We start from the raw sequence: 13,316 nt of genomic DNA on the forward strand, positions 1-13,316 counted from the left end.
TTTATTCCCTACTCGCATCCCTTCTCCCTCTGCTTCACCACATCTTTTTACCCTCTGCTTTGCCAGGTGGCATTTTCACTCAGACTTTCATTACTTCTGCAGGTTGATGGCTTACTTTTGCTTCATTGTCATTCATGACCTTGCTGACTTGATTTACTATTTTCCTATTGGTTTTGACATCTCAATTAAAACTTGCTTATCTGCACTACCTGTAAAATTGGTAGTAAATTGGTTTGTAAAATCTTACAAACTGTAAAATTCAGATCCTGAAAGGGAGACTGCTCTTTGATTCTGTATGTGTGCCTCCTTGAGTATCATCTCCTCAATCTCTCCTCACCACTTTTCATTATAACAACTCTTACATGCTTCATTTCAAAGTAGAGTATGTGCATGCAAACATGGGTATAAAGTAACTTTTAAAATTTTTTTAAACCTTAACTAAGTCCCATACTCTTCTAAAGAAGCAGTCTCAGCTTGCAAGAATTTGTTTTCTTGCTGCAGTTTTTAAGAAGATAGAATTGCTGACATTTTCTGTTAAATTTTCAGCTTCTCAGATTATTGAAACAGTGAGGACCTTTACAACAAACGAAGAAGTGGTTGTGGAATGGATAGCTTCTGAGCCAGAAGTAACCGAATATGTAGTTGAGTGGTACAAGGAATTGGAGACAGATCCTTTTGGTAGATCATGGCAATATGTATCAAATTCTACGAACTGGAAAACTAACAAAAGTATGTCTGTTTATCAGTTACGGTTGTAACAAAGTATAAATATATTTATTTATAGATAGACTGGAAAGAACAGGCAAAGATGAACTCATCCAGCTTTTCTCAGACCATTTTAAATTATAGCACTATTATTACACGCTTTATTAAATTAATTGCCATTATTCTTGCTGAACAAGCTGCAGAGCTTGACGAGGTATGGTCTAGGAAACCGTTTACACTGGTTTCATCCCACGGGGTGTAAAGCCACAGATGCGTCCTCTCAGAGTTGATGAGGGTTGCTTGTAAGTAGGGGGTGCGCCCTATTGATTACTTGGCTGCTGGATTGTTCAGAGTTCAACACTTCCTTTCCAGAAGCTTGAACTATGTCTTGAAACATGTACAATTGTACTGCAGAGATTTCACTTTTACAATTGTACTTTTGAGTCAAGCTGGTTAAAAGCAGATCTGCGATTGGCGTAACTGGAACATCAACTTAGAGTTAAGAGCTGGGACTCCATTGTGCCTTTTAAGCTGTTTGATGCATGAGACAAAACCCTCTTCTGCAGAACAGTAAACCTAAAGATATGTGAAATTAAAAATATTCTTGGAAGTTTCGCTTTATACTGAAGTAGGCTGAAGCATAATTACCCATTCAAAGTATTTCTAGTGAAAAATGAGTCAGAAACCTGGTGAATACTACTAAATAGATAAAATTCATTGTGTCAAGGGTGTAATGAGCATTCAAGACAATAAGTATATATTGTGCTTGCTAAAAAGTTGAAGAAAATTGAGGTCTGTAACAGTGTATTCAGAACTGCACTGTGATTTTGTTCTACTTTCATTGTACTAATCTCACATAGAGAATTTTATGTAAATATTCTTTTTTTTTGTCCTTTACAGAAAACTTTAAACCATTTATATGCTATAATATCTCAGTGTATCCTCTCTATGGAAATACAGTAGCAGCTCCATATTCCATACAAACTTATGTTCAAGAAAAAAGTACGTATTTTACACTAATAATGTTGTGAAAGGTGTGTTGTAGTCTGTCTCTCAGGGTGTATTAAGTTTGAGCAATTTGATATTGAGGGAGAGATGTAGATGCTGAAAAAAACCTGGGTTTTGGGCTTCCTGGTTTCTCTTCATAGATCAGCTACTGAATTGTTTAGTAAAGAAAATTTGTATTCTGTGATACAAGTACAGTATGGTTGGAATCTGCACATTTGTTGTGAAGTTTATATTCTGTATGTGGAGCACTTGGAAAGAGTATAGCTACAAATATGAAACACTTTTTTAAACTAGTGTCATGGTTTAGACAGTTGCTCTATCACCAGATGATTCCTCCCCACTTGGGAAGGGGAATCATGAAAAGGATGGGAGACCCGTGAGTTGAAATAAAAACAGATTTAATAAAATAATGATAAAACCCAATATTAATAACAGAATTAGTATAAAATTTATAGATTTACACTCAGCCAATATAGTGGAGAGTAGAGCAGCGGGTGAGTCCCTCTTGGGATGTCAGCCACTGAAGAAGGAAAAGTGTCCCCACGAAACTCCCCAGTGTTTAGTAAGTGTGACATTTATAGTATGGAATAATTTCTCTTGGCCAGCCTGTGGGTCAGCTGCCCTGGGTTTTCATATCCTCCAGCCTCTGCACCTGTTTAACTGAAGACCCTAATCACCACATACTAGTGCTGGCTGAAAACAGAAACAGTGCCTTATCACTTTGTTCCCACTGAAAACAAGTGCTGAAGTCTTTTCTAGAAATGCAGTTATCCTGAATAGAAAATAGATTCTAAGATTCTATCCCAGTAATCCAGGACAACTGGCCATCTCTTAAATATTACAGCTCATTTAGATGTAGAATTAGACTTGATTTTATTGCTTTTATCAGTTCTAATGTATGAGGACATTCTCACAGAATAAAATGGATGGTTTGAAAAGTTTGCCTTTTGTTAAATTTTATAATGTGACAAAATATTTGCAGTCTTGCACATAAGTTGTCAGAAGCCATGATGTTTATTATTGGATAGAAACTGTGGATGAAATAGTGTTTGTTGGGGGAGGGAAGGAAGTTTTCTTTATTTCTAAAGGTTTAATATTAATTCAGTGATTTATCCAGCCAGCTGTAAGAATGTAGTTTACTGGTAACTTTGATTTCAGGTGAAAATGTCAATTTTTGTGTGTGCATATATAGGTGTATGAAAGTGTGCACACACATATAGGACAATGCACTACTAAACAGCGTTAATTATTGGGGGGGGTAACCGAGTATTGTGTGTTTGAGTAATACGAGCACAATTAGAACTTTGTTTCTAGTGCTTATAGGGAGCTGTGACAGTACTAAAGGTTGTCAGAGCATAAGAAAAGAAGATACTTGCATGTTAGAAGGACTTTGTTTAATGTAAAGGGCAAAGACTGGGGGTGCTGGAGACCCCAGCTGAATCTCAGCTCAGCCAGAGATGTCGTGCATACACAGTGAGTGTACACCTGAGTTCTGCTATGAGTGCATAGGGATGTTTTACCTCTTGATCTCTCTCTGATTTTGTGTGGATAGTGTCTTTCAGTGCTTTTGAGGTATTTGGATGTAGTGACACTGAGAAGTATGCAAATGCCAGAATAGATGAGGGCAAGTATTATAAGAAATCACACATTAAACAGGGTGAGAAAAGGTATAGGCTATATCAAAGCATTAAGATGACATATTTACTTGTACATTTATTGCCCCTAATATTACTGGTATGTGTGAAGTAGCACGGATAGATAGCATTGTGGTATTTAGAGTATTTTACTACTTTTTCTAATTTATAATGCTTTGGTGTAGAGCCTTCAGAAGGACCTGTGGCTGACACAGGCATTCCAGGGAAAAATGAAGTTATGATAAAATGGAAGGAGATTGCAAAGGACAAGAGAAATGGATTTATCAGTAACTATACAATATTTTATAAACCTGAAGATGGAAAAGAATTGAGTAAGTATACATTAAATATCAGTACTTTCAACAGGGTTATGACGATCTACAGGTCGAGGGAGGTGATTCTCCCCCTCTACTCTGCTCTAGTCAGACCCCACCTGGAGTACTGTGTCCAGCTATGGAGACCTCAATGTAAGAAGGACATGGAGCTTTTGGAGCGGGTCCAGAGGAGGACAATGAAGATGATCAGAGGGCTGGAGCACTTCTCCTGTGGGGACAGACTGAGAGAGTTGGGGCTGTTCAGTCTGGAGAAGAGAAGGCTCTGAGGAGACCTTAATGGAGCCTTCTAGTTCCTGAAGGGGGTCTACAGGAAAGCTGGGCAGTGACTTTTTACAAGGCCAGGTAGTGATAGGACAAGGGAGAATGTGAGGGTGGTGAGACACTGGAAGAGATTGCCCAGAGAAGTTGTGGATGCCCTCTCTAATTTCCTAAAGAAACTAATCTGAAGCTCTAAAATGGGTACAGTCTGCTTTAGATTATAAATAATATGGAGATATATGGCTCCATAACATGAGGCTGAATGTCTTGAGGACAACCTCACACAAAACAGTCAGCATTAAATTACTCAGAAAAATTGGCAGGAAAATTGCATGTAGAGGACTGAATTTGACAGAAATAATCAACTTCCTCTTCCTAATTTACATTTTTAGAGGTAAATACATACTGTTTTATTTTTTTTACTCTAAACTTTTAAGTGGCATTGATAAATATTGTTTGGTAATTCGTGTTTTCTCTCCCAAAGGACTGGTAACGTCACTTTGTATTTCAAGTTGCCTCTAAAATACTTTGTCATATATCATTGTAGAAGATGCTAAGTAAGTGTACTGTTCTCTGATATAACACAATTTTGTGTGGTTTTTTTACATAAATCTTCTCCTAAAAAGATGAAACAGTGAATTCTGATGTTCTGCAATACAGACTGAAGTCCTTACAGGCTAATACACAATATACTGTCTATATAATGGCAAGCAATGAAGCTGGTGGAACCAGTGGAGAGCCAAAAACTTTCAAGACTTTGAAATTCAGTAAGTAATACTCCAGGCCAGTTATTACTGTTTTTAAAACAGGTTTGGTAGTAAGAAATATAGGTAATTTTTGTTTAGGCATTTGTTAATTTCTTTTTTTCTTTTTTTCTTTTTTTTTTGTTAGTGTTAAACAAACCAAGGAAGAATTCCAAATTACTGAATTTAACTTAGTTTCACTGTTCATCTCACAGACTAAAACCTCAAGATTAGAAGTCAAAACCCCAAATCTTTATTTTGCTGTCAGTAAAGCTGTGGAATGTGATGGATGTTTGTGGGAGCAACCGTTTGTGAGCTGTCAGTTATTGGATGGGGTACCTAATGATTTATTAAAAACCAGACATTATCACCTCAGATACTAAATTTAGGGTAGCTGTGTGTTGCATTGCATCTCTTCTCCTAATAAGCTTAACTAATAAATGCACAAGTTGTGGCCAGTGTGTGTGTGTGTCTGTGTGTGTATGCAAATATCTTTTCCTATTTCTTACTATTTGTTTTAGCCATATTTTGCCAAGGAGGTTGGTATGAGGCTGCAGACCAGAAGTTCAGACACTTTCTCATGTCTACTTCTGGAAGAATGTTTTCAGTATATATATGTAAATTGTCATAGTGGTGGACAAACTGAAATAGAAAGAAGTGCATGAGCCATCCTTAAATTCGAAATGAGACAAAGCTAATTTACTTTTTGCCTGTAAATTCAACTGCTAGTTTACTACTCAGATGCAAGGTAAGTGAGGCTGTGCTGAGGTCTGGTGTCTATTGCTGTCGGTAACCACCTCTGGTAGGTACTTGGAAGCTAGCTCAGAAATCTCTGTACTCTTTCAGTCTGAGTACCTATTTTTGTGTATTTAAAACCTATCTTCTGCATTTAATTTACTATTTACTTCATCGTATCAGCTAGAAGTGGCACTATATGGCAGTTTTAGACAACTGTAAAACAGTGAGTGCCCAGAGAGGAAGGGTGATACTCTTCATCCTAGGCAACTTTGACCCAAAGCAACCTGATTCTAAATTCAAAGTTGGATGAGGTGACCTACAGATGTCCCTTCCAATCTGAATTATTGTGAGGTTCTATTAAATAAAGGAAATTTTAAAATGCAATACATCTGCTCCTGAGATGTTCTGAGAAGTCTCATCATGAGCTGCTTTTCTGGCTCAGAAACTGTGGCTCAGTATTCCGAGTAATTTTAGTTAGTTTTGACAGAGCTCTTTAGAATTGTGCTAATTGGGTGACTTGAGTGTTGAAAATTAGCTGTCTTAAGTGAATACATGAAGAAATTATAAACATCTGTGGTTTGGTTTTTGTTTTTTTTTTCATGTCTAAAGATAAAGATGATGTTACCGTCATTGCTCTACCCATTGGATTAAGCATGCTTTTTCTCTTAGGCCTTTGGATAACATGCATTTTGAAAAAACACACGTGAGTACATTTTATACCTTCTAAAATTTAATACAAACAGTTAATTTTAACTTGTAAAAGGTAAATTTTTATATCTCTCATAAATGCTTTTGTTGGGTTCCAAACCAATGTCAAATTAAAAAAATAAGCAATTGGAGTAACAAATAACTAATCATACAAGTTATCTTGCAACTGCAATTAATATGCTATAGTCAAAGAATAAATATTAATTTTAGAAAGTGCAATGAATCAGTAAAAAAGAAACAAGAGAAACAGGTTTGCAGATCACCTATATCAGTTTATGGGAAACACTACATGCCATCAGTTCCATGGTCAGTCAAGTTAGGGGAACACACTTTAAGTCAGTTACTGAAAAGAACACAAAAAAGAAAGTTTCCCAGGCAGTCTTAGTATATCTGCTTGTACACCACTAGAACATATTTCACATAACCCCTATTTCTTAGCTACATTTTTGTTGGTTTGTGACACTTCCCTTGAGCAGTAACAAAGTCATGAAGGAACTAGAAATGGATGCCTGATCCATGAGTATGGATTAATATCTATACGATTCATAATCCATTTATCTGCTGTCACAGATGTCCCCCTGCCAGATTTTAAATTGCTTCTTCAGAGCATGATGATGCTATAGCATGCCAAAGATGGCTGTGAGAATTTTTTAAGGTTATAAAACATGCTTTTCTTAAGCATGAAAAGTTACTGGCTTGTTTAGCTGAAGCTTAATAAGAAGGTTAAGAATCTTAACTAGTTATTTTGGTGTGTTCTGAGCTATTAGAACCAAGATTGTTGTCATGCAAAGCATCAGGTAGTAAGTATAGCTGAAGTACGAAGTGCAGTTTCCAGTTCTTTTACATCTTTATCTGTGTTGTGTATTTTGAATTTTTGCAAGACTAAGAAACTGTATTTTGATTCTGGAGAATACTTTGAGATGTAGTTGAGTGTTTGTATTCTTGTGTAGATCAAATTGCAATGTGAAAAGTCAAGCTGTGGCCTCATTTTCGTTCGCTTACATATGTATACTCAGTATGATTCATTTTGTTTCCTGTTTACTGCTCTGTCGGACAGTTATAAGCTACGGTGTCAGGTTAGCATAATTTATCTGCTGTTAACAGAAGACCTCAGCACAGCTCCAGCGTGGTATAGTGCTAGGGGCATTTTCCTGGAGCAAAGATTACCTGAGGTGGCTTTTTGCTGAAGAACCGCCCTGAAACATGATCACAGCAGGTTTTGTTTACAGCCTTATTTCAGCATGCTATTATTTGATCTACTATGTAATAAAGTAAAATTACTTTTGTGCATTACTTATTTTTCTGCAATGTCTCTGTAACTCAAGGTTTTTACTTGTTGAGATATTTTATAATAAAAATCTGAGGGTAAACAATTTTAATGAAAAAGATTGTGTTAATATAGGAAAGACTTCCTCTGCGATTCATCAGTATTTTAATAGTCTATTCCTTTCATAATTTGGCTAAAATTCCTTTCTCAATGATAGGTTTAAAAAGGTTTGCTGGCCTGATATACCCAATCCTGCAGAGAGCATTGCAGTGGAATGGCCTCTTGATGCATCAGTGGTAATAATTGCAATTTTATGTATTAAAGAAGGGATCAATGGAGAGAAGTCCTTCTCTAACAGTCATTTTATGACTAAATAAAAAAATTCTGTTGAGTTTCATTCATCTGTTTAAATGCTATAAAATGTTCTTCACTCTGTTTCAAACTAATATAAAACATGCATCTTTATAAAGTACATTAATTTAATTCTTATATGATGATGAGAAATAATCTTTTGAAGTTATAAAGTGATGGATGGATATGGTTCATTAAATAAGTCAGCTGAAATTGCTCGCATTATTGCATCTACTGAGTCAGATTTCCGTAGCTGGAAATCTCCTCCCTTCTCCACCAAAAATGTAGTGCAACATATAATGAGATTTTGTATATTACTGTATTAACATTACTCTTTTTTTAATTGTTGGATCTTTATTCTTTATTGAAGTTTTGATGTTTATTTGAATGAAGTGGTGTTGGTTAGGTTTACATAGAGTGTAATCTGTGGAGAATAGGATTTAAACTCTTGTCAGAAAAATGGCTAGTCAGAGTAGAAAAGATGGGACTAGTCTGAGCCTGATTGCAGGCCTTCATTGAAACTCCTTATTTTATTAAGCACAGAAAACCTAATATGAAAGTGTTTAACAAATGGACAGACTAACATTGTCATTTTCAGTATTTATTCACAATTAACTGCATTCCAGCTGAAATGCACATGAACTCTTTATTAATGCACTTTTAAAATTAAGAGTAAGAGCTCAAAGGGCAATATTTTATATATTAAAAGAATAAACTAATACATTATCTATCCCTATCTAACTTTTCAATTTATCTCTTTGTGCTGACAGAATAATTTGTTTTTGAAGAGAGTGACATCTGAGGCTAAAACCATAGACTTTGAAGACTTAAGTGTTTTGGAACACTGTTGTCCTGAAGAAAGTCAGGAAGAATCACTACTAACGAATTGTGAAAATCATGTTTCTGAATGTACTGATATTAATGCAAAAGCCGTGATTAATGGAGATAAAAAGATACTACACAATGAAGAAAATGAAGTTGCTAAATGTTTTTCGCCATCCATGCCTTATGTAATTACTGGTCAGGATATCAAAAGCCAAATGCATTCAGCTTTGATACCCGTGAAGGAAACCCAACCCATAAAAATGCTGGAAGATGATTTATGTGAATCCAAACAGACTTTAATTAAAAATGAAGAAAAAGATAATGAAGAAGTTTTAAAGCTGGAAGATTTCAGTGAAAACGCACTGTTCAATCCATACCTTAAAAATTCTGTTAAAACAAGGGAATTTCTTATTTCTGAGAACTTGCCAGGACGCAGCAAGAATGAACCCAAAAGCCAGTCAACTGTCTTGCCTCCTTTTCAACCAAATGTTGCAGGACAATCCTATGTAACACTGGACATGTTTGGGCTGGCCACAGCTCATTAGTGTGAGAAAGCTTTCCCTTGTAAAATCCTGTTGTGAGATATATCTTAACACCACTGCTCGTGTGCATTTGTATGTTCTAACCCAGCTGATCCCAGTTAATTTGGATGAAAACACCCCCTTCCTCCAACAGCTGTGAAGTAGTTTTTTGCACTGAGTTTATATCCATCAGGGTTCTCTTTCAGTGTGAGGTGGGGGTTTTTTTGTTTATTTTGGGGGTTTTTTCCAGATGAATGTACCAATAGTGAGGCAAAGGAAGTCACTTCTCTTATTCCTTCTTATTTCTCCTGTATCAGCCTGCTAACACAGCCGGATTGACTCTGCAGGAGCGTCCTGCAGGGCAAGCAGCTCCCTCATCAACCCCAGGCAGCCAGTTCCCATGGCTGAGTGCTGCTGGGAAACATGGGCTGACCTGAACAGGGCTGGGATCTGATGGATCCTTCCTTAAGTTTCATGGAGTAGAACAACTTTCCTGTCCTTATTTCCCTCAATTGTTTTATATCTGGTTTTATATACAGTGTTCCTCCTGTTTCACAAATGTAGATTTCAGTGATTCATCATTTCAGTGATTCAGCGACTCATCCTGACTCTTGAATCAGTGATTTGGCTCATTGTTTCTCTGTCATTAATGAGAGAATATTTGTTATGTGTATACTATTGACTTATCTGCATTTTGGAAAAGGTAGGGTTATGCTGGCTTTATTGCTGCCTTCCCTTTCTCATGTGTTTTTGATCATCATCTGCATTGTGTGGTCCCTTCATCTCTCCTGTTTGCTGCTTCTAAAACTCTGTTCACTGTAGGATATCTTCTTATCTTCTTCTTCCTTTGCCTTTAATTTCTCCCAGTTTAAAACTTGTGTTTCCCAGTTGAGGTTTTGAGACTTTGAACTGAAAAAAAAAATCAACTAAATACAGTATATGGTGTTGGAATAAGCACTGAGTTTCTGTTAAGGTTTTTATTTTTTTGGGGAAGGCTATAACTTTTGTAATTTGTTTTATGATTTTAATAAGTCATAAAACTACTTGTAGTTTCCATTATATACAGCAGCAGTTAAGCAGAAAACTCTCCATTACACTGATTTTTTTTTTCATCAGGAAAGGGACTATTACTGTAAGATTCTTCCCAAAATATTTACTCAGCTAAATGACAAGTTAAAAAAAAGAGATGGAGAATCAAGTAAGGTGTGTTAAAAGGGGATGTGACACATAGTAATTTTAAGACTTTAAACTTTTTTCAGTATTTAAAGGCTTGACATCATAAGTCTTGTTTGTGCATACCTATAGGCTTCTTTAGGGGTGAAAAAGATACAGGAGTCATGGGGATAGAAAAAGGAAAAACAAACCCGATTAGGAATAGAAAACCTTTCCTTTCTGCACAGGAAGAGGAATGGGAGAATAGAAAAATACATTGTCCAGCATGAATGAGGAGGCTGAATCTTGCCCTGGATGTATTGGCTGTTACTTGCATTGTGCTGAGGAAGACAGGGTAAAGTTTGTATTTAGGCTTTTCATCTGTAGTTTTGAAACTGCTTTTACTTATAGCAATACATATTTAGTTTCCAAGAAAGGATGAGGAAACTATTTCTGCAAATGTTCCTTCTACAGCAATACTTATTTACACCCCCACCACCACCCCAAAGTTCGTTGGATCACTTTCCCAACCACAGTGCTATAAGCCAAAATGTATGTATGGTTGTTCTTAAAAGCCCTTGCTTACTTAGATAAGTTGTGTTCTGAAATGAGCGTGGAATGCAGCTTTGGTTGGGTCAGTGCTCCTGTGCTTCACTCGCTTCTGCGCTTCTCACTCACAGCTACGTTGCCATTTCCCAGGCTTCAGAAGTCCCTGACTCAGTCACAGAAGTGTTTTCCCCCTTAAACCTCAGTATTTGTTTTAATATCACAAGATTTAAAAATAAAGAGATACACAGATACTTTGGGGCCTGCCTAGGAATTGTTTAGCAGCCATATGAAAGCTGCATGCTCTGAGTCAGGTAAAAATACAAATAATGCAACCCTTAAGGGATCATTAGAAAGGGGAGGTTCTTGCTGCGTAGTTTGGTTAGAGTCTCCCTGTAACATCTCTTAGATGGAGAGTAAGTAATAACTTGCTTTTCCATCCCATTTTATTTATTTCCCTATTGCTGTTCTGCTTTTCTCTCCTCACTTCTGCTTTCCTTGCCTGTTATTTTCTCTGAAAAAGAGTAATGCAGTAAGTGGGCTCAGTACATCTTGGGAATTAGATGATGCCCATGATCTGGAATGCCAGCTTCTTGGACTTGGTTTGTTTTGCCTTCAGAGTTTCACTCTTTCTGACATTTACAGTTTGTCTTCCAAACTAACGCTGTGAACTATGGAAAAAATAAAACTGAGAGCACCTGGAAAAGTTCGTATCAGTTTGTACTAAATACATCATTTAGACATTTTATATCTTCATATTAATTCAGAAATGTGACCCTATTTTGAGAGGGATCTACAAATAAATTGTGTGTTTGGGCAGTTATTCCACTTTTATAATGTCAAGTTGCAAAGGGAGAAGTATGTTAGTGGTTAATGCAGCAAAGAGAGGGAAGCTTCCTTCTTCCCCATGGTCAGCACATGCTTCTCCAGAGATGCAATTGCTGCTGAATAACTGCCAGGGATGGACTGCAAGGGGTCTGACATAGCTGGTGCCATTAAGTGTTTACCTTGCCACAGCATCTCTTTCATTACAGATAACATGTTTTATTTTCCTTTCCTGAAAGATTGATTTGTTATAAATAGACCTCTCTTTCTGCGTCAGTTGATGACTTCTCAAGAAAGATGTTTCAGGTTCAGGAATGAGAACTTAGTTGTGTCACTAGTCTGAGTTTGGTATCTCATGTAGCAGAGGTAAATGCTTGCATGTCACCTTTGCAGTCATTTCAACCATCATGTTAAAATTCCTTTTTACCAGTTCTGCACAGTGATGCCATAGTCTTCGTGTTTGTATGCTGCTTTGAGATTTAAGACTGCAAGATGGGCAGAGGAGTCCAAGAAGGCTGGACATTGTTCAAGAAGAAAATCTTGAAGGCACGGGAGCAGGCCATCCCTATGTGCCAAAGATGAGCCAGGGGAGGAGACAACTGGCCTGGCTCAACAGAGAGCTGTGGCTGGAGTGCAGGTTAAAAAGAGAGCTTGTGACTTCTGGAAGAAGGGGTGGGCAACTCATAGGGACTACAAGGATGTCATGAGGTTATGCAGGGAGAAAATTAGAAGGGTCAAAGCTCAGCTAGGATTTAATCTGGCTACTGCTGTAAAAGAGAGTAAAAATGTTTCTATAAATGCTTTAACAACAAGAGGAGGGCTAAGGAGAATCTCCATCCTTACTGGATGCGGGGAGTGGGAAACATAGTGACGAAGGATGAGGAAAATGCTGAGGTACTTAATGCCTTCTTTGCCTCAGTCTTTAATAGTAAGATCAGCTGTTCTCCAGGTACCCAGGCCCCTGAGCTGGAAGACAAGGGCGAGGATTAGAATGAAGCCCCCATAGTCCAAGGGGAACTGGTTAGTGACCTGCTACACTACTCAAACACACACAAGCCTGTGAGGCTGGATCAGATCCACTCAACAGTACTGAGGGAGCTGGCAGCAAGAAGTTCTCACAAAGCCACTTTCCATCATTTATCAGCAGTCCTGGCTAACCAGGGAGGGCCCGGTTGACTGGAGGTCAGCAAATGTGACACCCATCTGCAAGAAGGGCTGAAAGGAGGATCTGGGGAACTACAGACCTGTCAGTCTCACCTTGGTGCAGGAGAAGGTTATGCAGCAGGTGATCATCTTGAGTGCCATCACACAGCATGCACAGGACAACCAGGTGATCAAGGCCCACTCAGCATGGGTTCATGAAAGGCAGGTCCTGCTTGACCAACCTTCTGTGACACAATGACCTGCTTAGTGGATGAGGGAAAGGCTATGGACGTTGTCTACCTGGACTTTAGTAAGGCCTTTGACACCGTCTCCCACAGCATCCTCCTGGAGAAGCTGGCTGGGTGTGGCTTGGACGGGCATACACTTTGCTGGGTAAAGATCTGATATGGATGGCTGGGCCCAAAGAATGTTGGTGAATGGAGCTAAATCCTGCTGGGGACAGGTCACATGTGGTGTTCCCCAGGGCTCAGTAAGTGGGCTAGTTCTGCTTAACATTTTAATAAATGATCTGGACTAGGGTATCAAGTGCACCCTCA

General features: G+C 37.8%; 1 protein-coding gene across 1 annotated transcript in view; it reads left to right on the top strand.

Moving 5' to 3' along the window:
- IL31RA (interleukin 31 receptor A) overlaps positions 1-9,117 on the top strand; it is a 21,980-nt gene extending 12,863 nt beyond the window's left edge. Inside the window, exons 9-15 of the mRNA XM_010192836.1 lie at positions 547-729; positions 1,606-1,707; positions 3,533-3,679; positions 4,567-4,707; positions 6,031-6,124; positions 7,614-7,692; positions 8,518-9,117. Of these exons, the coding sequence (XP_010191138.1) occupies positions 547-729; positions 1,606-1,707; positions 3,533-3,679; positions 4,567-4,707; positions 6,031-6,124; positions 7,614-7,692; positions 8,518-9,117 (1,346 nt within the window). The remainder of the gene's footprint in view (positions 1-546; positions 730-1,605; positions 1,708-3,532; positions 3,680-4,566; positions 4,708-6,030; positions 6,125-7,613; positions 7,693-8,517) is intronic.
- Positions 9,118-13,316: the final 4,199 nt, after the last annotated feature.

This window comes from Mesitornis unicolor, unplaced genomic scaffold (genome assembly GCF_000695765.1).
Source record: "Mesitornis unicolor isolate BGI_N332 unplaced genomic scaffold, ASM69576v1 scaffold11309, whole genome shotgun sequence".
Lineage (NCBI taxonomy): Eukaryota > Metazoa > Chordata > Aves > Mesitornithiformes > Mesitornithidae > Mesitornis > Mesitornis unicolor.